The sequence below is a fragment of the Stegodyphus dumicola genome, chromosome 4 (genome assembly GCF_044657685.1).
Source record: "Stegodyphus dumicola isolate Sdum_Otavi_A_Nest chromosome 4, ASM4465768v1".
NCBI lineage: Eukaryota > Metazoa > Arthropoda > Arachnida > Araneae > Eresidae > Stegodyphus > Stegodyphus dumicola.
Window position 1 is genome coordinate 152,522,551 of NC_140771.1, and position 25,085 is coordinate 152,547,635.

The following is a 25,085-nucleotide window of genomic DNA, read 5'->3' on the forward strand; positions in this document are numbered from 1 at the left end:
GACGAATTTAACGAGTCTATTAATTAGTTTAGATTCTTAAGAATTTGAGTTCGATTAAACCGTTTGATGTCTCAGTGAATTCGTTGGAATGAAACATGTTTTAGTTGATATACAGTTAATCAACTTGGTTTGAAGCTTCAAAGCACTTTCCCTTGACAAATTCTGTTTGAAACTTTGAACAAAGGAGATAAACAAAAGATATTTTTACTTTAATTTTTCCCATTTTTCCTGTTGTAAAAATTTTTTTAGTTCATAAATTGTTTTATTCTTAAGTGTTTTCTCTTATTCTGGAAAATAGATAGGTTAACTTCAAGTATTGTAACTGCTTTTATAGGTTTTAAAATACTTAACTATTTAAGATTATAATATTTAATGAAAATATATTGAAGTAAACTGACATTTGGAATGAAAAAAATTCTCTGGGAGTCCCAAAAAAAGTTTTATACGTAACAAGCTTTTATTCACTTTCTTTTTCTGACAATAAACGGAGCATAAATTTGCGTACAACTGGAATATCACTGCTTTCATTAGAAATGGGTTGGACATCGTCTTCTTTTTCCATTAATGAATTCATCAACACGAGTCTTCTCTAGTGTTGATATTTCACCAGCTTTTAAGAATGAATTCGGTTATTAATGGATGTGTTCGTGTTTTTGTTAGGCTGTTTATAATTCTCTACAAGGAGTTGTTAATAACTTGTCGAAACTTCCCAGAGCGTTCCTCATAAGGGTCATGTTTGACAAAATAATTACTCAATTTTTCGGCCAGTTCCAGATCTCCTTTTATTAAATCTGCATTTAGAATTTCACCATTTTGTTAAATTATCACTAAGTTCTTGAAGCATCGGGAATCTCAAGGACAACGTCTTATATTTCAAATTCACTTAGGGCTTTGTTGACTAATAATTTATCAATGTATTCAAACGACAGATCATCGAATCCTTTCCTACCAAACGTGCATGTCATTGTAATGAAGCTTGGAAATTCGGTCGTGTTAGCGATGATGGAACCTTTAAAATCACACGAAACTTTAAAAACACCAGCAGATTTTTACGATTTGTCTACGTATCTTTTATTCAGCATTCGTTCTCAGAAACGACTACTTTCGTCTGCATTCCGCACTTGATCAGGAGTCCTCCATCTTCAATAATTTTAGAAAATCTTTCCGGGAATACTTTAACTGCCTATTTATTTGCAGATGCAGTTTCACTTTTAACTTTTATATTAAGAAGAGCATACCTTTTAAAATCTCTGCCATCCAACCTCTACTTGTAGAAAATGCATAATCTCTGTTTACCTCAGACAAAGGGCGCAGACTTTTCTATAATTCTGTTTATAAATCTTTATTGCTGTTTGCTCGATGTTTACAAAGGGCGCAGACTTTTCTATAATTCTGTTTATAAATCTTTATTGCTGTTTGCTCGATGTTTACAAAGGGCGCAGACTTTTCTATAATTCTGTTTATAAATCTTTATTGCTGTTTGCTCGATGTTGTACTGTGTCTTTTTTATATGATGATGAATTAACACTGCAGTTTCCACACTTAGAACTGACCAGAACTGAGCTTGACCCAGAATATACGACTTTTAGTTTCATCTTCTTTTTCTTAGTAGTTCTACGATAGCTTCATGTATACCAAAATGCTTTTCTACAGACGTAACACCTTACACAAGTGCAAAAATTTCTTCCGGTTTCTTCCTTGTTGAAAAATGCTTTCCGTTTCGTTTTGTAATAGATGGACAATATGACATTATATAAGTGCTATTAAAAATATCTCATATTATTAATGAAAACGGTATGAAAAATGAGTAAACTTACAATTTATTGAGTTCAACAAAATTATTAAATTTATATGTGCACAAATTTCACTAAAGATTCTTTCACTTTGAAAGACTACTTAATATCTTCCGAAGATACTAAACGTTGGTTTCGATTCCAGAATCTAAATAAACATAGCTTAGAAATAAAAGCAAAAATCTAACACAGTATTTAGTTTCGTGATTTACTATTCGCGTTCGAAAAACTCTTCATTCTCCTCCCACTAGATGTTATGCAATCTATTCGTGCGTGCAGGTGCTACTATGCCTCAAATAAAATTTTATTTCCTTAGAAAAACATCCATAGAACTTGGCTTGACCTTTTTGCGTTAAATCTAAATAATACATGCAAAAAGAGAAGGAAGTATTTTGAATTCGTGTTAAATCAAATTCATTTAAAAAACGTTCATGTGAAAGCAAAATTAGATGTATAGTTACCATTTTCCACTGTATAACAATAAAAAGAGCAGTCAATAAAAGTGAGTCTAGCAGCAAGTTGATGGATTGTGACGTAACCGAAAGTATATACACTCATGTCCATAAATTAAGGATAATTCGGAGTCACGCGGAAATCGAACTCTAAAATAAATATATCAGCTGTAAAATCACTACACACATCTTCAAGAATCATATGCAAATTTCAGGAAATAACCAGATGACACCGATGGTACGTCACAATGACGAGAGTGATATATAAGGAATACACGCAAAGAAGTAAAATTGTTCGCAGGCGCTTTATAACCATTTCAGTGCAATAACCGAATAGTTATGACACAAAGGAAGCATTTGGATGATTTTTTACGTGGTAGAATTATCGGCCGTCTGGAATGTGGAAGTACTCGACTGGAAGTATTAGACGAACTTGGAATTGCTCAGAGTGTCATCTCCAGGCTTTGGCAATGATTCCAAGATGATGGTAATGTGAGTAGACGTTACAGCACAGGTAGCCCCAGAGTTACAACGCCGAATGAGGACCGGTATTTGGCAGTTAGTGCCAAAAGAAACAGGCAGAGCACAGCCTCAGACCTGTCTCGTCAGCTCTCTTCCGCCACTGGTACGACAATTTCAAGGCAGACCGTGTACAGACGCTTAGGGCTGATTGGTCTATATGCTCGTAGACCTGTCAGATGCGTTCCACTTACTGAAACTCACTGTCGCCTGCGGTAAGACTGGAGTAGAGAGCATGCATTGTGGACACCGCAACAGTGGGCTTGTGTGATGTTTTCCGACGAGTCCAGGTTTAGCTTGCAGTCTGATTCTCGCCGGACTTTCATATGGAGAGCTCCGTGTACCCATTACCACCAAGAAAACATCATCGAACGACACCGTAACGGTGGTGCAGGAGTGCTCGTTTGGGGTGGAATTATTCTGGGCTCCAGAACTGACCTGCATGTTCAAATTGGAACCATGACAAGCCAAATCTATCGGGACGTCATTCTGGAACAACATGTACGTTTGTTTTGGGGCGCCATGGGCGCACAATTTGTGTTTATGGATGACAACGCCCGTCCTCACCGTGTAAACATCGTAAGCGAATGCCTTCAATCGGAGGATATCACCCGTATGGACTGGCCAGCATTGTCACCGGACTTGAATCTAGTAGAGCACGTGTGGGACATGCTTGGCCGACGAGTTGCAGCCCATCAACATCCTCCTACATGTCTGCTGGAACTTCGGAGAGCATTGCTTTTTGAGTGGTGTAGATCGATAATCAGATCGATAATTTGATACTCAGCATGCCTAGGCGTTGTACGGGCTGTATTGCACCGTCTGAGAGACACACAATGTATTAACAATCATACCAACAATGTAATATTGGTTTTTTGTAAATAGGTTTTTTTTTTTTTTTTTTTTTTTTTTTTGTAATTTGCTCTAGGGAGAAAAAATCGCTAATTTTTTTAATAATATCAAACATATAGCATCTTTTTTTGCTCTTTACCTTTTGTTTAATAAATAAGCTTTACAAATAAGTCAAAATTGTTTTGCTTCTAACTCTTCCTTTGCCTGATTTTGCATTATCCTTAATTTATGGACATGAGTGTAAAACCATAAAAAAGTCCTTCTAGGCGACGTTAAAATCTAACTCTTTTCAAACATTTAAAAAATTTTTTTATTTATATATTTATTTTCATTTTATTTTATTTTTGCTTAATATGCTTCTGCAGTTCGCAATTATTTTAAGCACGATTCAAACTTCCTCATTTGATATCAAGTAAACATGTTCCAGATGCACTTGTTTCTTCCTCCCTCCCTTAATTTAAGCAAATTATGACACTTAGAAAATATCGTATTATCACTTTCTTTAATGAGAACTACATAGCTTTTCGTTCATATTCTTTCGCACATTAATTCTTTTTTCCTATACATATCTCGATCCATTTAAAATGTTCGTCACGTTTATTTAAAGCCAGACGTGATTCATTGTCAGTTTTTTTTATTATCATTATAAAAAAGTTTCTGCTGAAGACACAAACCTATAAAAAACCGCGAATTTCATATCGGGATTGTAGATAATTAGCGAATATCTAGAATCCTCTGAAATCTTAATGACACTTACTAAATCTTATTGACAAAATTTTATTTAACGTTTTGTTCATTATTATTATTAGCGTAAATACAAAATACTATATAAATATCACGGCCAAAAAATACGGATAATTCCATTAAAGCTAATCCTAGCAAAAAATACCATCAATAAAAATATGTAATATCTATTTATATACACTATATTATATAAAAATATACTTCAAAAATAATTTATTATTTCGAATCATTCATCTTTTAAATATGAATAGTTTTTGATAAATATATATGAGTTGAAGCTGCACTGAAACGACATTAAAATGAGCCCATAAAAATAATTTTGTGGCAAAACACAAGCAATAAATTTCAGTTATATTTTTACGCGATAAAATGAACTGCGTAAGCGTCTTGAAGAATTGAAATTATGCACATTTCACAATTACAAAAATAGCGATTTATTTACGAAGGATTTTTGTGTAAAAATAGGGTATTCTTTCTTGATAGCTATATGTTGCTTCACAAATAATGTAGTAACTTAGAGAAAGAGAGGTAATTAGAATGGAATTCGAAAGCCCAATTAGAAATCTGAATGCCTAAATTTCGCCCTTGTGATTGCATGGTTTTATCAATGTTCATTTAAATGCTATTTGATTCGTTGTGCACATACATGCATCATTAATGAAGTCAAACTAATAAGAGCCGAACTAGTAAGATTCGTATACGAATTAGTGAGATTCGCATACGAACTAGTAAGATTCGTATACGAACTAGTAAGCCGAACTAGTAAGATTCGTATACGAACTAGTAAGCCGAACTAGTAAGATTCGTTCAGGTATCTATTCATCTAAAGAACAAATAAAATGTAAAATAAATGCAATAAGAAAAACTCCAAACAGAATAATCAGAAAGTACCGGAAATTTTTAAGCGTTTTGTTCAGGTTCAGAACATTAATCTTCAAACTCTATTCTGGAAAATCCTGAAATTGCGTGAAATTCCTGTAGTTTCTGCAAATCAACGTCGAAATTCGAAAGAATTTTAAACACCACATGGACTGTAAAACTAAATATCTAAAGTACATTATAAATTAAATAACATTTTTCTAAAAAATTTTCTGGTTATTCTTACCTAAAATAATGCAAAGCAGACGCATTTAGTAAAACTATGATGAAATAATTAGAAATGGTATGAATCCTAAATTTTCTCGAAACCGAATCCTAAATGTTTCTCTATTCTCTCGAATCCTTCAAACAAGAATGAAAAAGAATAGGAGGGGAAAAACTTTAACTTAATATTAAAAAAATTTAATGATATATAAAATCATTTATATATAATTAAAATATCTTTTATATTAAATGCATTAAAAGACATGCAAGTGAAGTAGATAAGTAAAACCCTAAAATCCTAAAGTTTGTTAATAGTTCACATTTTTAATTTTTTGAAAATGCCTTTCAATCAGATCAAGTGCAGTGGGAAAAGCAAAATTATTTCAAGAGTTAACATGGATAAACATTAAGCATGGAAACAGTAAATTCTGCACTGAAAATTAAGAGAAAGTGGTACTCCAAGTTCACCACGAAGCATACTATCATTGCAATAATTGCATTCTTATTCGTGTTTTTTATTATAACGCCAATGCAATTGATTTTTCCAAGGTTTTAAGTTAAAATGTTTAGCTTTTGTTAGATTAGGATTGGAAAGCTTCTAATAAGGAGAAATTTGATAATGTAACAGAATTATGATCTCACCGAACAATTTTATTGAACACCATCTACTGATAGCGAAAACAACTTACAATCAGTTGACCTTTAGCTGCGATGAGGATTAGGTTGTCTAATATTATGTTTCCTTGACTTTAATGTTAATTATAAATATTACGTCCTCAATTTTGGTGCATGTTCTGTTTTGATGTATATTTTCTTTGTAACTGTTCCTGTGCTCTGCTAATAAATACTTCTAGATATTTGCGTTTGTGTTTATAAAAGAACGGTTACAAAATAGCGCCTAACAAAATGTTTAGAATTTCTGGTTACAAAATAGCACCCAAACAGATGTTGAGAATTTCTGTTTTCAAATGACGACCAGCGAAATGTTTAGAATATCTGTTTACAAAATAGCTACCAACCAAATGTTGAGAATTTTTGTTTAGCTTTAAAAAGCTCTTACTCCCAAATTTACGCTTTGGTTGCTGGAGATCGACTCAGTCTCTTTTCAGGTGTGGGCTACTGATCAAAATAATTTTAGAAACCAAATCTTGAAGTGTCGTGCTGCTAGCACATAGAATGAAAGGTCAGAAACTTTGAAAGGAACAAAAGATGAGTTTCTTTTAAATTATTGTTTAATTTGAGTATAAAATTCTCTTAAATTGATTATTTGTAATCAACTGCTTCATAAAGCAAATGCAAATTCCTTACTGAAGTCATATTTATAGATACTATGTAAAAGCATTCAACGAAAACCAACGGCTTTCTTTAGTTTCTTTTCAAAGTTTTCTGGAAAGAAGATTACTTGTAAACTTAATTCTCGTTAATTTGTTATTTTAAAATGTTTCAGTTTACCTAAATTAAATTGAATAGATTCACTGATATTGTTGATTAGAATTTATTAGTTTAGATTCTCAGTAAAAACACCAGACGGTTTGCTGCTCCCCCCCGTGAAATTTTAGACTAGATGATTCACAAAGTATTATCGTCAGACCTTTTTGTTTATATTTTACTCACTCCCTTTGAATTCTTTTGAATATTGAATAAATATTGTAATATAAGTAAAATAAAAATATTTTATTTTATGTTACTGTTGTGAATATTGCTTAACGTTTTATTAAGATTAAAATTAGAAGAATTTAGTTAAAATAAAAATTATAATACATTTTTGATGCTTTGATAAGAAGTAAACGAACAGAGCAAATTATTATAATAAGTTTCAAATGTATAATATTAATAATACATGTATATATTTTAAATTAATTATACATTAAAATTTTATATTTATATATAAAGTTTTTCTAGATACAATTTGAATTTATGAAGGTATTTTATGATATTTATAAAGTTAAGATATGATTATTTTAAAGTTTAACTTTCTTTCAACAGTTTTAAACGGTAACTCTGAGATATATTATTAACATTTATAAATATTGCTTAGCAATGGTATAAACATTTCATTTAAAGGTATAGTTCTAGTTACTAATTGGAAAATAGTGTAAAGGTAAACCTACTTTAATGCAAATAAAATCAAAAAAAGAACAATAGCAAATCCGGCTTCATCTTTTTCCTCTCCCAAAACTTAATTATGGCTTACCTTACCAAAGCGCGAAAAAATGATTTCACTTCTCGGATACAAAACTGGGTTTGGAAGTGAACGATACCATGCGAGTCAGATTGTCAGTTAGATGTCAAGTGTCAGATTTGACGATAAGATCTGCCACATCTGACACTTACAAAAAAGCTTTTACCAAGAATTTTCTAGAAATTCTAATCGAAACTAGACAACAAAAAGGAAAGGGAAAACAAAGGTTTAGAAAAACGTTAAAGAAAAGAACAAGATCTATGGTTAGACTTAGAACACTTAAAATTAAACCCGACAGCTGCTGGCTCAAACCCTAACTAATGCGCTTTTGCTTCAAATGCAGCTATTGAAATAAATATTTAACACCTCATTCCTAAGTTTACAGAAAATCCTGACATCGCAGTCTACCTGCAAAATTTTGAAAGACAATGTGACAAAGTTAATATATAAAAAAAAAAAAAAAAAAAAAAAAAAAAATACATCGCTCACCTCCTACACCTTTTGCCTGTAGACATTTCATGAATTATTTTACGAGAACCGAAAGACAGATTAGAAGATTTCTTGTACGTAAAGAATAATCCAAAGATCCAAATATTTTATACTCCATAAATTTGTGTCTATTTTATATTCCATAAATAGTTTTATCACTCTGTTATGATATATGGTTTTTCCATCTGGTTTTAAAATCATTTCCTCATTTCCTGCTTTCTCACCCCACTTTTCCGAGAGGATAACAGGGATTTTATTCTCTTTACCTGCTATTTTCGAGATCGGATCTGCTGCTTGTTTTGATTCATACTATGAATTTTAATAAAAAATACATTCTTGCCATTGCTGAGTCTTCATCAGAAAGATATAATGGAAAACGAAACAATATTTAGTGTTGAATTTTACTTAGTGAACGTCACAGCCGGAGCAATTTGTGCGGTCGCGCTGGGCAGCAGAATTTAAGGGCGGCAACATTTTTAAAATTTAGAGAAGTAACGTGCAGTAGAATTTAGAGTAGCAAAATTTTTAGAATTTAGAGAAACACTCGGCAGAATCTAGGGACGAGTAAATTTTTGCAATTTAGGGAGATGCCAAGCATAAGAATATAAGACCCATAAGAGATTGCTCCATACAGACGGCAAAATGTTTAGCCGCTGTCCTGCTGAAAGAAAGTATATTTTTGCTCAATTTCATGGTTTACTATAATTGTTTACATTGCAAAGAATAAAAGAATGCACGCTAAAATTGGCATGCAAATTTTTATTGGTATATAATGCATATATCTGGGAATATTTTTGGTGCCAATCATAAAGACAATCACTACTATCGTTATAAAACGAATTTCGTTGGTAGATGATGTATGACTGGAATTAGGTTTTTCATTGTTCTTTAACAAAAAGAAGTTGCGTGAATTTAACGCTGATAATTCCTTTTGGATTCCATGTGCAGCACTTGAGAGACTAACTGAATGGAGATTCTCCATCATAACATAAATTCGTCCAAATACTTTTAGAAGACATTTCTTCTGAGGTAAAAAAGAAGTAAATGTTTTTCGATAATAATTACATGGTTATTTACTTACATGACGTTTATTTTATGAGCAATTTATAGAATATCCTAATAGGAAGCCATATAGCTATATAGCCTCTTGTTTGCCTAAATATGTCGGTGGATAACAATGATTGCAAGAAGGTTCGGAAGCTTATAAAAACATTTGCCTGAATTGCGAAGGACAGCGGAAAATGAAAGGAAAAAAAAGTAGTCGCATATATTGAGTAAATTTTGCGCTTATTATCAAATTTTCAGCAGGCAAATGTTTTTTTTCAATCGTCATGATATACAGTGAAAGGCTACATGGTATTTTACTGGGCCTCAAGAGTCCTTTTCGTCAAAGATGGCTTTTGCTGAATATGACACGGTAAACAGAACTGGTTTCGAATTATGTAAAACGATTAAATTCGTTTACCCATCAAAGTAGATGATTGCCATATTACGGTTTAGAAAATATGGGGGGAAAATGAAATTCATTCGTATTTTTTGAGACATATACTGTGAAGTATTCACTCTTATTCATAGTCGTTTTTCCGGACTTCACTCATCCTTTTATAAGCAATTTTGTAAAACAGAAAGAGACGCTACTCTGTTAGAGGTTAAAATAATGAAACCTTCTATATTACTTATGAACAGAAAGGCCGGAATGGACTGAGATCGGGAAAGAATAAACAATACATTATATCTGAAAATTAAATCCATTTCACAGAATTCAACATTTTTTTATAAAAGGCAATATAATATTATAAAGAAAATTCTGTCACGACGTATGTTCATTAAGTTTTAATTACTTTTTTCTGTGATATTTCATGAACGTTTATTAAAATATACCTTTTTTTCCACAGTTTTAATAAGCAAAATGGCATTATGATGGAAAATTTCAAGTCACCTTTTAAACAGAAGATATTTACCATGGTTTTAGATCGAAATGAAATAACGAGTTATTTTGCAAAATGTTATTTGAAGCCACTTAAGTATTACGTTATCCCAAAAATGATGCCATTTTTCAGAAAAGACTTACTAAAACATGTTCTAATATGGTCATAAGTATTTTTCACGCATGTATATATATATTATTCGGAGCAAAGACAACTTAATTTGACATGACTACGGGCTACAAGTTACCCAAAGATCAGAAGCCTAACTGTGTACGATGCAAGACTCAGCATTCAAATAAATGCTGGCTTGCAAGCACACGCGTACTTATTTGTTACTTTAACAGGTCTTTATGAAAATGGCAGTCACAAAAGAGTGAATCAGATATGCTTTGCTTCACAAACATAAGAAAGATAATAGTGCAGCTAATACAGTAAAACATGTGATGAAGTGCGTGGTAAAGGTGTTTCGCATATTTGCAAGAGCCAGCAATGGTTTTATAAATTTCGGCACGGCGATATTAACTTGGCGGAAGCCAGCCGCTGCGGGTGGCCTGTCGTTTTTGATAAGTTTGACGAATTTGGCGATGCACTGAAAGCTGCATTTGAAAGAAATTTATATGCAAGCGTCGAAGAGTTAGCAGAAAAGATTAATTCTTCATCAACAACTGTTCATCGCCTTTTGAATGTAATCCCAACTATTTGTAATACGCCAAAAAAGGATTATTAAAAATAGTATTTATGGGGATTCCACATGAGCTTACTCACGCTGATGGAAGATAATGTATTGCTTTTCATTGATGTGAGAAAAAATCTGTTTTTTAAAACCTTTCTAGTAACTGGTGGTTCAAGGATTGCAAAGTTTCATTGATGAAAAAGAACAAAATTCCCATGACACACAGCATTGCAAGAATATTATCGAGTCAAATGGGGAATATATAGTTGATTAAATTTGTATCTCACTTACTTTTATATTCCTTCAAAGATTACTTAAAAAAAAAAAAAAAAAAATCACATTACTCATGCGATGACTTAATAGGTCAAACCAGCAGCTTAACTATTCTGCTTTTGAGTGTTTTGAGTGTTTTTCATTATTTCAAGATATTCATGAGCACCTAACTGTTATTGCATCGTTAGTAAATTTAGGAAGTTGTTTTAAATGTTCCGAAACACAAATATATTTTAAGTTGGAAATCAGTGATCTACTCAGCATTTTTCATTTCAACAGTAACATAAATGCATTTTCTTTCTTTACGTTGCGAAAGATCAGAGGTCCTTAAACCTCACCAACTTAGAAAACCCCTGAAGATAAACCCTAAAAATGTAAATTTTTTAGAACCTTAAGATATATATTGGAGAAAATCCAAGTATCTTCAGAAAAAATAAATGTTAAAAAAGCAATGAAAATATATCAGTACTGTAAGTAATTTAATATTATACGTAATTTTTGTAAAAAATGATTATTCAGAACAGATTTATTTCATAATTTGTAAGGTAATATTACCAACGATCATAAAAATACAGTAATAATTTGATTGTTTTAGATGCTTATTTTCGTAGTCCACATCGTACTTAGAATTCATTTCTAATTGTGATTTTGACTGGCAAAACCTAGAGAATAGTTGCTTGGAACACAGACATTTCGCAGAACTAAATCTGAAGACAATTCCGATAGTAATAATAAATTATTAAAATAAATAAATAAAATAAATTATTAAAAATAATAAATTATTGAAAAATATAATAATAATAATAATAATAAATTATTAAAAAATATTAGTATGCTCCTATATTAAGAGTAAAGTAAATATACTTAATATAGTTGTATAGTTTTTTACTCCTGTGCTAAAGCAAGACTTAAAAAATTTACACCAGTTTACCGCAAAGAATTTTCTTCATTATTACAATTAAGCAAAACAAATTATTTACAATAAATATTTAATTTATGAACTGTAAAAAATAATGTAACCTGCAAGCATTAGCATTATATACAAAAGATGAAGAAAAGTGAAGTTCTGGCTTTAGAGAACTTCAGAAAATTCAAGACAATCATCACACTATTAAAAAAATCTATGAAAGTGTAATCTACATTTAGGTTATAAAACTGCAAAACAATGATTCAGATTAAGAAAATATGAGTTTGTTTTGGTTGTATATGTAAAATCAAAATAATTGTGCAATAAAACTTGACCGTGCGTTAAGACAACATGATTTTTCGATATTATCTTAAGTACCATAATTAATGGAAATCACGTGAGGAAAAGCCCATTGCAGTTCGAAATCTTATGCGTTCTCGCCGTTAAATTCATCAGCAAAGCATATCTGATGTGCATATTTCCTCAAAAAGATATTTGATGGAAAAGTCTATATTTGTCAAAATCTCAATCTGCTTTCTCTATATAAGTAGTGTGCGAAGCTGAAGAGGAAAAATATTTCAAATAAAATGCACACCTTTCCTTTGAAGATAAAAAGTTCTCTTCGGATCACAGATATGGCATCAAACGTTGTGTTACAAGTTCGAGGCTTCTTCGGATGATGATGGGGCGGACTATGAGGCGGAGGATGTGTTGCAGGCCTCTTTGGAACATCAGGACCTGGCTTCGAAGGCCTGCGAGGGGTTGTCACCGGCGCTCTTGTAGAAGGAGGAATGTATGGAGAAAGCGGTACCCACCGCGTTGGATTCCGAGCACCTAAACAAAGAATAATATAGTTATCTTCAATGCTCATCAGTGATGTAAATTTAATATGAAAATGTTATGTGATCCAACATCATCCAACAGACCACTTGGTTACAAACCAGATTAATTTTAGTAACTGATCATAGAATTATTCAAATTTGACTGACTCAGAAATAGTTAATTACCGGTACCATAAAGGGTAATATAAGAAATAATGAATGAGGCTAGATGTCGAGGAAAGGAATATTTTAGTGATGAATGCCATCTTCAGAGAGCAACCAACTTTGGTATCAAGCGGAAGAACATTACTAACGAATAAAGAAAACATGTGAAGTATCTTCTAATAGTGTACAAAATATTATCTGAACGATAGATAGACCTATTTATTGCCAAGAAAGACAATTAACTTCACTGAGACAAATAAAACTCCAGAACAATGTGGAAAACTGAATTTTTTAAAGAAAAAACAGAATTTTCCAATGCCCTGAAAAGGGATTGTAAGACTGATCGTAATTATTCTGAATGCACACGATCATAATTATTCCTGAACTTCTAACGATAAAAGATATTTATTTCTGCAATTAAGGGCTTCTTACACCGTCACTGATTCGCCTTGGAGCGAAACTCCTCTGCTTATGCTCAACTATCTCGTCTCAATTCCATCTCAGTTTGCGGACACACAATCAATGATGTCTGCAACAGAAAATCAAACGGTGCCACTCTTATCGTCAAGAGATTCTGTGTTCCCATTAATCAGACTTCCTTAACAATGTGAAAAATCTACTTCGTATTATCAACGACACATAATGGTGGTGAGATGAAAATATCAGAAGAAAATTCCCAGCATTTGAAATTTTCAAGATGTACACTGATACGATGTACATTTACTCACTGATACTATGATATTTTTTTTCGCACATCTTTTCTGTATAATTCTGAACTTGTCAGCCCCTTCTCAGTAGCTTTAATTTAAATTTTTATTTTTATTACCAACATTATTCCCTAATCCTATTATGATATAACATATGCTGCAGTCTATTGCGTTGGTATGTACGTTTGTTGCAAACAATAATGTGAACCTTTTCAAAATTTGAAAAATGTGGCTGAAGAAGTCTTTGAATTGCTACGGCATTTTAAACTGTCTAAATATAGTCTTTTTCTATAGATTTCTTTTTCTTTTCTTTGTTCTCTCCACGTATATCGATAAAGTGGCTTTCTATACCTGTCATTTATGTGGCCAGGTGTAGATGACATGTTAATTCCTAGCTGCGCGCATGGAATGACAAAGCCTTTCAGGTATCTTGAGAATTAGAAGATACATCTGATGGCACAATACCAAAGAAGAAAATATTTAGCAGAAGTATCGTTGATTAATACGTAGATTTATTCTCGTAATTAGAACAGATTCACATATTAATATTATGGGTGCTCTATGCATCCGCAGTTTTGAAAGCTTAGATCAGTGGTGCCCAACCTTTGGTCTCTCGCGAGCACATTTTGGCCTATGGCGAGCACATTTCCGAAACATCAACATTTTTGTTAAACATATTTCCAATCTTATGTGATACATCTACTAATTTCGGCAAGTGGTTTTGAGATTAATAATAATATTGGTTGAACTTTATGGAAATCAGAGAAGTGGAGTTCAAAATTATTTTTCAGTGCATTTAGGTTTTCCAAGTATTTTCTCTGTTTCAATTGCCTTGTGGTTATTAATATGGCTTGATAAATTCTGAAAAAGGGGTGAAATGTTTTTCTTTCATCTGATTTATCCACAAATTTAACTTTATCTGAAAAGCAGTTACAGTTCCAGTCAATTGAAAAAGTTTTTTTTCTTTTCCCTGGAGATCTTCGTTCAGTTTAGCTTTTATATCCGTGAGAAAATACAGATCCGATAACCAATTATTATCATCCAATTCTTTATAACTTTCGTTTCCGGATTCCCAAAACTGCTTTATTGGCTAAAGAAGTTCCACAAACCGTTGAAGTACTTTTTCCCTGCTGACCCATCTAAACATTGGAATGAAGCAATAAGATTCCATATTCTCTATCAAGTTCATCAGTCAGCAATCAATTATTTTATAACGTCTTGCAAGATATCTCTTATGACTGTAAATGCTTACCACATTTTAAGAATTAAGAAATATAAATGAATGTTTATTTTAATAATATTTTTTATTCGTAGTACCTAATCGGGCAGGCGAGCACATAAAAAACGATCGGCGAGCACAAGGTTGGGCACCGCTGGCTTAGATCTTTTCTAGACAGAGAAAAGCCATACGAAACTAGCAGAAACAAGATGGGAAAAGAGAAGTTAGTAGCAGTGATATTTATATTAAAATGTTTCATTAATTTGACTGGTTAAGAACTATACGCGATTCCGAAGGTGAAGATAATATAATTTTTAGTTTTCAGATATGACGCCAATTTAAAAAAGCAATTTTAAATTAGTTTTAGAACGGAGAGGGGAAGTAACCAAGTTAAAAAAGGAATTAAGGGATATTACTAATTTAAAGTATAATTTATAGTTATATATTTTTTATCTTAAATATTTGTTAGTTTCATATTTTTCAACTTGCATACATATATCAGCCACGTAAACGAATTCTGTCCATGCAGGGCAATTTCATTGGAAAATAATTTGTTAATCAGAAAACTTAACATTAATTTAACAAGTGTTAAATCTACATCTTCATATCCACTTTTATGCCATTAGACCATTAGTATTTTGCTGCTATTTATGCAACGTATGTGTTTAGAAAAAATGGGTGCGGACATTTTTCCAACAAATATTTGTTCTAGACATCTACTTGCAAAATTGTAAAGTTTCTCGAACTAATTAATATTTGAAACAGATAGATAAAATTAAAGGTCTTTTGAACATAACAACTTACTAATCTGATTCACTTATTTTCCTGTATGTAATGTTATCGCTGATCAATTACTAAACTTTTAACTATGATACTCGGCAAAAAGATAGAAAACAAAAGCACTTCTACACGTATCATAATCCTTTTTTTTTTTCGGGGAGGGAGGCGCTTTTGGGGGGTTGGGTGGAGGTCCTAAATGCGCAGTAACTAAGTCACGTATCGTTGCTACAACTACTGCTGTCGCTAGCATTTGGAAGATAACTGATACAACAGGTGTTAAGCAGTACGAAGCATTTAGTGGATGCCTAATATAACCAGCGCTAGTAATGAAAAGGTCGAATATATATTCGTAAAATTTAGTGACAGGTGAGAGCAGGTCCGGACACCCAAACAGCTTACATAGACTAATCGGGTATCGTCCGGATCCCGCAACTAACTGAAGCTACACTCCGAAAACAATACAAGGGCAAAGTATATGGCCATACAAAGGCAAAATATAGATTTTTCTGCATGCGAAATTAAACATTTTCCTGGCTACATCGCATGTTAACACATTGCTACACTATACATTTCATAATATGCATTGCGTTGATCATTGCACTGTACTTAACGCACATTTACAACTCAATGCTACACGTAATACACTATATATTCTTTGCAACATATTACGCTGAACATTATTCTTGACAATTCAATATAGATTCTAAACAATGTAATTGTTTAAATAAGACATAACTGGATTATATAATACATAACTGCGTTATATAAGACAGACTTAAATAAATAACTTGATACAACAGATAAACAAATTCAGAGCTCTTAAATAAAGAACAAAATTGCACATTACAAACAAATTACACATTTGCACACAGAAATACTCGTTAGTGACAGCTTTCATCCATTCTATGACCACTATCACTTTTAAGCTCTGAAAAACTTTCATTTAAAATGCTCGCTTTGTTCTGCCACTGATCGGCGTAGAAGCGGTTGATTCATATCGCTAGCGTATTAATTCTTTTTGTCTTTGATGTTCAGATCATCATCACTGGCAACAAATCTTAGGATCCTTTCATGTTTTTTTTAATAAAATAAAATTTTCAATTTGAGTGTCCCTCTTGAAGTTGTAGGACGGTTCTGAGATCTCATTATTTCATCATTATATTAACATATAAATGTTGCTTAAGGATATAAATAAATAAATAAATATCCGTTTAATTTGAAGCGATCCGTCTGAAATTCTTATTCAATGCATAATGTTTTTAAATTTAATTGTTAATTTATCTGCCATTTTATTTTTTAGTTGACGGTATAATTTTACAGCACTCATCCTCGCTATTATGAAGCAATATTCAGGTTATCATAAAAAAAGAAGGAATGACTATTGCAATTGCATTTCTGTTAACATGAATGTTAGCTGCAAGTAAACGAACTGAAGACAAGTGTTAAGTTTTTTCTGAATTGCATATAACTATACAAAAGGTTTCACCTTGAGTTGTTTCAATAGGATCACTAATGGCCGTATTCAACCTATGAGTGTGTTTTGTCTCTGTACCAGCTTTGAATAAAGTATCCCATTTCAAGGACAATCATATTACTGAAGAACGAAATTATACCTTTAAATCGTTAGATTTAACTTTGGAAACTGCCTAGATTACAAATTCGTTTTGTTCGTTCATAATAACTTCCTCATGATGATGATTTTTATGATATTGTCCTTGTGATTCATGAATAACTTTGCTCTGAAGGCTGAAGTATATGTGTCTTCAAATCGAAACAGGTATTAAATTTATCTGAGCAATGATTTTCATCCATTCCCTTTAAATTAGTCGTGCATGCATTCTTCCTTTATCCAGTGAACTTGCCAAACCGATCTTTAGTGTACTGCTGCAGACAGTATAGAATACTGCTACAAAACATGGCAATCTCATTGTTAACCAACAGTCGAAGCATGTACTATATTAAAAACAACATCATAATTGTGTACATTATGTAAAATTAAATTTTTTTTTGAAATTTATTTAGAAAAATGTTTCACTTACTATGCAATGGTCCAATTATTATTGAAAAAAAAACCCAGTTAATTATGTTGTAAATCATGTCAAATAGTTAAATTATTAAAAACGAAACAGAGAAAAAACTATGAAGAAATATGTACATCAATAAACTTTCGAGCTTATTGCAATAGGATTTAGTTTATTACACTTTTCAAGGTAGTAATGTAACTTGAAAGGAAATTAAAAATCTGCCGATAATTACATGATTAGATAGAGTTGCAAAATTGACAAATTCTTAAAACTGGCAGTTTACTCGTTTGGTGGATTTATACTGTGTTAGAGTAACCTAATGTGGCATGGATGGAAGAGACTATAGATATTACTAACACTAATAGGACTTCTAAAAGTTAAGCAACAAACTGAGAAATCGCGATAAATAGGCTAAAAGTAGCTCGAAATTCTTGAAATTTGAGTATGTCACAAATAAAAGCAAGCTGCATCAAGAAGCATTAAGCAAACGAGTGGCGCTGCCACCGTTTTAGTGAATACGATACAGCTTAAAACCAGCTGTTTAGGAAGAAATTGTATTCATTGAATAACAGGATATTAAAGAATTTCGAGACAGCCAAAGTTTAAAAATTACTTCTTGGAAACATTTGCTAGTAGAATTGCGTTGTAGAGCCATAGGCCAATTAGAAGTAGGTGAACCATAGTCTGACTTTGCAAGATAGCTAAATGTCGACCATTACGAGGTATGCTGGCTGTGAAAACAACTAACTACTGGTTCAGCCTCTCGAAGATACACCGAAGGTAGGCCAAGAGTTACCACTTCAGGAAATGATCAGTATTTACGACTTACTGCACTTCGCAACAAGACTGCAACTCCATCTCAGCATAGATTCGCGCTTATTTCTGCTACAGGAAGGACGATATCAGCCACGGCCGTATGTAGAAAGCTGCACGAAAAGAGTCTGTATGTTAGGGCGACCTTCACTGTGTGTCCCGTTGACCTCCCGCCTCTCCGCCACCGAAGACAGCTTTTGAATTGGGCACGTAATATGTAAATTGGAGTGAAAAGCAGTGGTAGTCTGCTCTGTTCACTGATGATACACGCTTTGCTTTACAGAGTGATTCTTGACGAGCTGACATATGTAGAGAAGCAAACACTTAATATCCCCCGTCCAACATACGAGAAAGGGATACCACCTGTGGATGAGGTAGTGTTCTTGTGCGGGAAGGAGTACCTTTAGATGAGGGGTTTAGACCTGCATATGGTGTTATATAGAACTCTCAACGCTCAGAAGTAAGATGGCATATAAAATCCTATTGTTCGACTGTCTGCTGCCGCAAATGGATATACGTTCATTCTGCAAGCAGATAATGTCCACCTTTACACTACTCTCTTAGTGCACCAGGCCCCCACGCTTTCTCAATCTTAATCTGCCTCAGGACGTCCTCAGGCGGCGTGCTGCTGACATCCAACCCCTTCCTTAAGCTCTGGATAGGCTGTTTTACGTAATGGGCACTGATATGCATGCAGCTCATTGCAGACATAAAAAAACAGAATAACACATCAGTGTCAGGCCTATTTTGCTTTTCCGGAGTGATCATGCTCATTATTGAGAACATTTTTCTATTTCATTTGTATGTCCTTATTTAGGATATTTTTATGTTCATGCTGATACCAGAAAATGTAAATATTCTGTTTAATATGTTCTTGTGTTTTTAAGTGCTATGATAAATATTAGTCCAATTTGCTTGTCTACTTTTTAAATTATCATAAATTTTTCTGTTTTTTCCTTAACTTTTGGAAATCGTGTACATATAACATAAGGAATGTACTTTATTATTTAAAACAGCGGTATGCATAGTACTTATTATTTAAAATAGTAGTAGCCCCTTGAGTTTTATTTTTACACATTTATATACCAGATAAGTTACAGCCAGTATTCTTATCTGGTGGTTAAAAGTCCCAGAAAATTTCACAAATTTATAAAAGTAACACAAATATTATAATTTTTTATAAATTTACAACTTTATAAAAAATAAAAAGATTGGTCGAAAGAAGTGAAGTTTGCATAGCGATGAATGTCAAAAAGGCGGACATTTTTGGCAAAGGATAAATACGTAATTCCTTTTCACCCGCAGAAAAAGCTATGTCATATTGACAATAATGATCATCATCACAGTAGTATTAAAGTATTTTATTGACGTTAGAGAAGTTCATTAAATAGCGAGCATAAAAATAAATTTTCAGGATATCCGTAAGCAACAGAAGATATTCAGTATCGTTTCCAATATTACTATTTTGATTGCGATTGTTATTGGCCCTTGTTGTGATGCAGCCTCTGTCGGCGAAATCTTCAAAAAATATTCTGTACTTCCCCTTCAAAAACGCTTTTAAAATTTATACTTATGAAAAATACCCTTTTAGATATCCATTTTTTCAGTCTTTATATTTTTTTTAAATATAAATAGATTTTTGAAATGTATGAATTGTTCTACTTTTTTAAGTACTCGATTACCTGATGCTGCATTCTTTATAATATGCATTGATTTAAGACAATTGAGATCTAAAAGAACACCCCTTTTAAATGTTAAATTGATTTCCTTGTTTAAATTCAATTCAAGAACGAAATCATCAAACCATATCATTGGAATTTTGTCGAGTGGCTCATTTAATAAATTTGCATCTTCAATTAAATATCGCATTTTTAATCTACAGAAATTTTATTTCTTGTAACTTTGATAAGATTGAAATATACTTTGCTATAACGAAATCTTCTTCATCATTTTAAAATTAACATTGCATACCACGAAATTTTCCTATGCTATGCTTTTATTCAAATCACGGATACCCTGTTTAAATTAAGCTGTTTCCATCAAAAAGTGTCAAAAATTAATAATTTTTTATCCTGATGCATAACGTAATGAAGTGAAAGACAAATTTAAAAAGGGAGTATTTGCGGATTCAGAAAAAGCCGCCATTTACAACTTCGCTAGTTAATGAGCCACAAGGGTTCCTAACTTGCATAAATATAATTTTATCAGGATAATTCTGAAATTAAATACAAGGATAAATATAGTTATAATAGATGCCTAAAATAATATTTTAATTTAAATTTGTAATAAATCTCATTTAACTTAATTACTTCCCTTTTCCTTCCTAAAAACAGTAAAATGCATGTCTCTGAAGTGCACCTTTCCAAACTTTCATGTGATTTTTACATAACGCAAGAGACACATCTACTTACACAATAGTAAAAATCTGATGTGTACACTACATGACTTCCTTGTACGGACTATTAAATTATACGAATTTTTTATTGCATTTCATTTAAACTTATTGGATTGAATTATATCTACTTCGCCGACAGCGCATAAACCACAATAGAATAAATGCGTTCTTTAAAATTCACTCTGGTATTTGTTTACCATAGCGACACTCTGGCGCTAGATTCACTTAAGAGTATTAATAAGTATATAACAGTTAACTTATATAATAATTATATAACGGAAACTAAGTTAACTGATATATAATCCAATAATTATATAACAGCTAACTTATATATTTCGTTCCTATTATAACTCATAATGCAGAAAATTTATATCATTTAAAGAATAGAATTATCTAATCGTTGCCACATGTTCTATTCAACTACTGTAATAAAGCTAGAATGATGTATAAAAGAAATTAAGCAAACAAAACAAAAAAGAAACAGTTTTTCACAGACGATTGAGTATTTCTCATTTAATTAATTCAGTTCTCACTTCGCGAGAAGGCAAAAATACATAAAAACTCAAAATATCTATATTAAAAATTACGAAGTAAATCTTAAACACTTATTTCCTCGAAAAAATTCCAGAAAGAATTAAGCATGATTTAATTGGCAATAATAAATGAATGCGTTATCTTTGTTGTTGCGAAGCTAAGTTTCTCTAGATTGGCAACAAATCCACTAGTCTCCTGTTTCAAATGTAAACATCAATGGCCGCCATAAAAAAAAAAGGCTTAGCGGCACTTAAACAGCTTTAAAATTGTTTATATACGTTTGGTGCGGCCGATTGCAACCAAAATACGAGGTGCACATCTACATGTTATAGCAGTCATATATACAAAATTTCAACGTACGTACATACGTTCGTACAGACGCCACGAAAAATTCTCTTCAGAATTAATTTTAAAGCAGTTTTATAATTTTTTTGGAGGAAACGAGTCTTTTATTCTATTCTTACGTACAGATATCACGCAAAAACATCGTTAAATTGCATTCGATAGCGGTCAAAATGGATATTTTCGTTGAATTATGCTGCCTGAAACTTTTCGCGATTACAATACTTCCTGTTTACTTCGTACAAGGAAGTAAAAAACTGAGCAATTTAAGATAAATTTGCATTTGCCGAAATAAATTTTTTTTTATTTACCATTCGCCAGCGTGTTCCCCTCCTCCAAGGTACAACTGATTAGCAAATTAAGAAATATAAAAGTAATAAATGAGCTTTATATCTTTAATTATGAATTACAGGACCGATTCATGAAATTATACTAGCTGGACTCATCAAAGTCAATTTTTTTTAATAATTACTTTAAGCGGCTCAGTTAAAAAACTAAGCGATTTAAAATACTAAGCAGTTTTTATTAATATTTTTTTACCATTTAATTTGATTGATTTAAATAAAAATACATTTAATTTAATGCAATATCTACCAAAAATCTATCAAAAACATTAATTAAATTAGAAAAGCTGAGCGCACTTTAAATTACATTAACTAGACTGATTAGTCATTACATATATTTTATAATAAACAGTTTAGGTGGCTAGCTTCCGCAAAAATTCATTAAACTACGAAATTTTTTTTTACTAGCCCAAAGGGGCAATTTGCCCAGAAGGGCAATTCATTTCGTTTTAGTATTTTACGTCCACTATGAAACGACGTTGCACTTTTCAAATTGCTGCCACCAAGTATTAGAGCTCTGAATTATATTGAAAAAAATTGAATTATGAAAAATCTGCATGAATTTATGCATGTTCCTAAGCACTGTGGAAAAAACAAGGGGAAAAACTAGAGACATCATATTTTGAATAACGTAGTCCTCCACTTCAATATGGGCATCTGGAAGCCCAAATGTGGAATTTAGAATTTTTTTAATTATTTATTTTCATATTTTATAAAACATTAAAGAATTTTTGATTAACAAACTCAATGATTTCAAAGTGAGTAATGGCAACACTGTATGGTAGGGGGGGGGGAGAAATTTATCTCTAGCTCGTAAGACTGAATATCGGAAATTCTAAAGATATACTCTTTTTAAATATTTTGTGATATTGCTATCGCATTGAATTTTATGGTTTAAGTGCGAAGAAAATGATATTTTATAAATAAAGGTAACACGATGTAAGGTTTATCCTAAGATTTTTAACAGTTATTTTAAGTCAAAGCTCCTTTCCTATCTTTCCTTTCTTTTTCCTCAGAGTTTTTCCTTTTGGTCATGTCTCTCTAAGCAAGCCAAAAGTCCTCGTGTGTGGTTTGATGGTAGGGGTGAGGTTTACGCTCCCGGGGCGCTCTCCTTCAAAATTGGGTTGAAAATAGAAGTCCAAACTCTGACGCTCTTGCTTTTCAATTTGTATACGTTCTTTGAATATGACCTCCAACTTTAATAAAAATATCGATGCCCAGACTAAGTATTATCACATTACGCTCGATATTTTATGTTGTATTTTTTATGAATAGCACATAGTTTTCCTAAATATGAATATAGGGATCAGAAAAAAAGCATAAAATGTTAACTTTCGTAATTTACAAAATTGACTTCTTTAAGTTGAAAATGCCAAAACATGAATGCTTGTGTCATTTAAAATTATTTTGTAATTGGAAGCATATGCCAATGACCAACGTTTGAGAAAATAAAAGCCGTGTAAGAACTTTTATGGACACGGTAGATATACGTATGTATATTTGAATATCATATATTAGCTTTTGATTGATACTGATTTAAACAATTTACTGACTGGCTGATTTATGAAAAAAGCTTAGCAATTTGAAATAGTCATTCAAAATGGATGTTGTAACTTGTATTCTAAAAAACCGTCTTTCAACTATGTTGCATTTATTAATGGCAATCATACGGATTCTAAACTTTCGCTTCCTTTGTAAGATCCTTGTCAAATCCTACGCCTTTTGTTATAAGCCTGCTGCAGACAACAGAAGGCGGAGACAGATTTATAGGCATCAAAATCTTGCCGCTTTATCTTTAATTTAGAAAAAGATCTCGTAGAATATGTTACAAATTAACGCATGATATTTTACAGCTAAATTTTTATTATTTTGCTGATTCGTGTAGTTTGGCAAAAAGCAGATTCAAATAAGAATAATTGTACATGTATAAAACGCTTAACAGAAGAAAGATACAACTGCATTTGTAAAAGAGTTAAATGGTGTGAGAACTAAATACTTTCTTTCAGAATGTATGGGTTAAATTTAGGCAAATAACAGGCTCGACTAATTTTCTGGAGCAATAAAAGCTGCAACATAGTATTTCAAAGTTTAGAATGCAGTGTAAGTTGAAAGCAAAGAATTACATAACATATGTATGGATTTCAACCAGCAAATGCTTTGACATCTACATATTGACTTTTTCATATTTATCACACAGATTTCATGAAAATAACGATATTAGATGTTAAGCAGACAGATGTGTAATAGTATTTCTTCACAGAAATATTTTTGATGTTGTGTTAAACTAAATATGAAAATATAAAGAGAAATTTCTCGTACGCCGTAAAAAAAGTGCTTTCGGATTAGGAGGTAGTACATTTTATATGTTACTTTGATTTTGTGATATTGTAAATATAATTTTTAAGCATTTAATGTTTACTCTTAACACTGACATCATGTATATTCTACAAAATCTTAGTTAATTGTATATAAAACTGCCCAGAGATGTTCCGATAAGTAAAATAATCTCTCTGGCGCAGCCCGCAAAAAGACCATAGCGCAACGTAAAGTCTGCCAGGAGGGTCGGGCTGTGTCCCTCATATCATGTAAAATAATCTTCTAAAAGGTAACATTCAAAACTTCGAATAACATTGGAGAGATTATAAAGTCGCTAAACAACTGAGATATTACAATATAATTAAAGTCAAAATGAATGCTTGTAAAGAATATGTAACTTCTGAATTGTTCATACTTAAGAACGGGTACAAATTATTGGGAGCGGCACAAAGACACACTAATTCTGAGGCTTTGATGAATAAGTTATGTTTTAGACAGACCCGTTTTTTATTCTCATTCATTTTACTCTTCAATAATAAGTTGAAACAATACGTCAAATGATACATTACAAAAACATTAAAAGTAATTTATTCTCCCCACAAAATAAGCCAGTCTTAACTATTGGAAATTGCTAATTAATGTTAAGCTACAGAATAAAAAAATGAAAACTCGTAGTAGATGCTGCGTGAAACATGTTTACGCGCCTCTGGCATTTCAACAAAATGCTTTA

The 25,085-nt window shown here is 32.0% G+C and overlaps 1 protein-coding gene across 1 annotated transcript in view; it reads right to left on the reverse strand.

Moving 5' to 3' along the window:
• LOC118195768 (matrix metalloproteinase-2-like) overlaps positions 1 to 25,085 on the reverse strand; it is a 147,843-nt gene that overhangs the window by 19,452 nt on the left and 103,306 nt on the right. Inside the window, exon 5 of the mRNA XM_035367091.2 lies at positions 12,491 to 12,729. Within this exon, the coding sequence (XP_035222982.1) occupies positions 12,491 to 12,729 (239 nt within the window). The remainder of the gene's footprint in view (positions 1 to 12,490; positions 12,730 to 25,085) is intronic.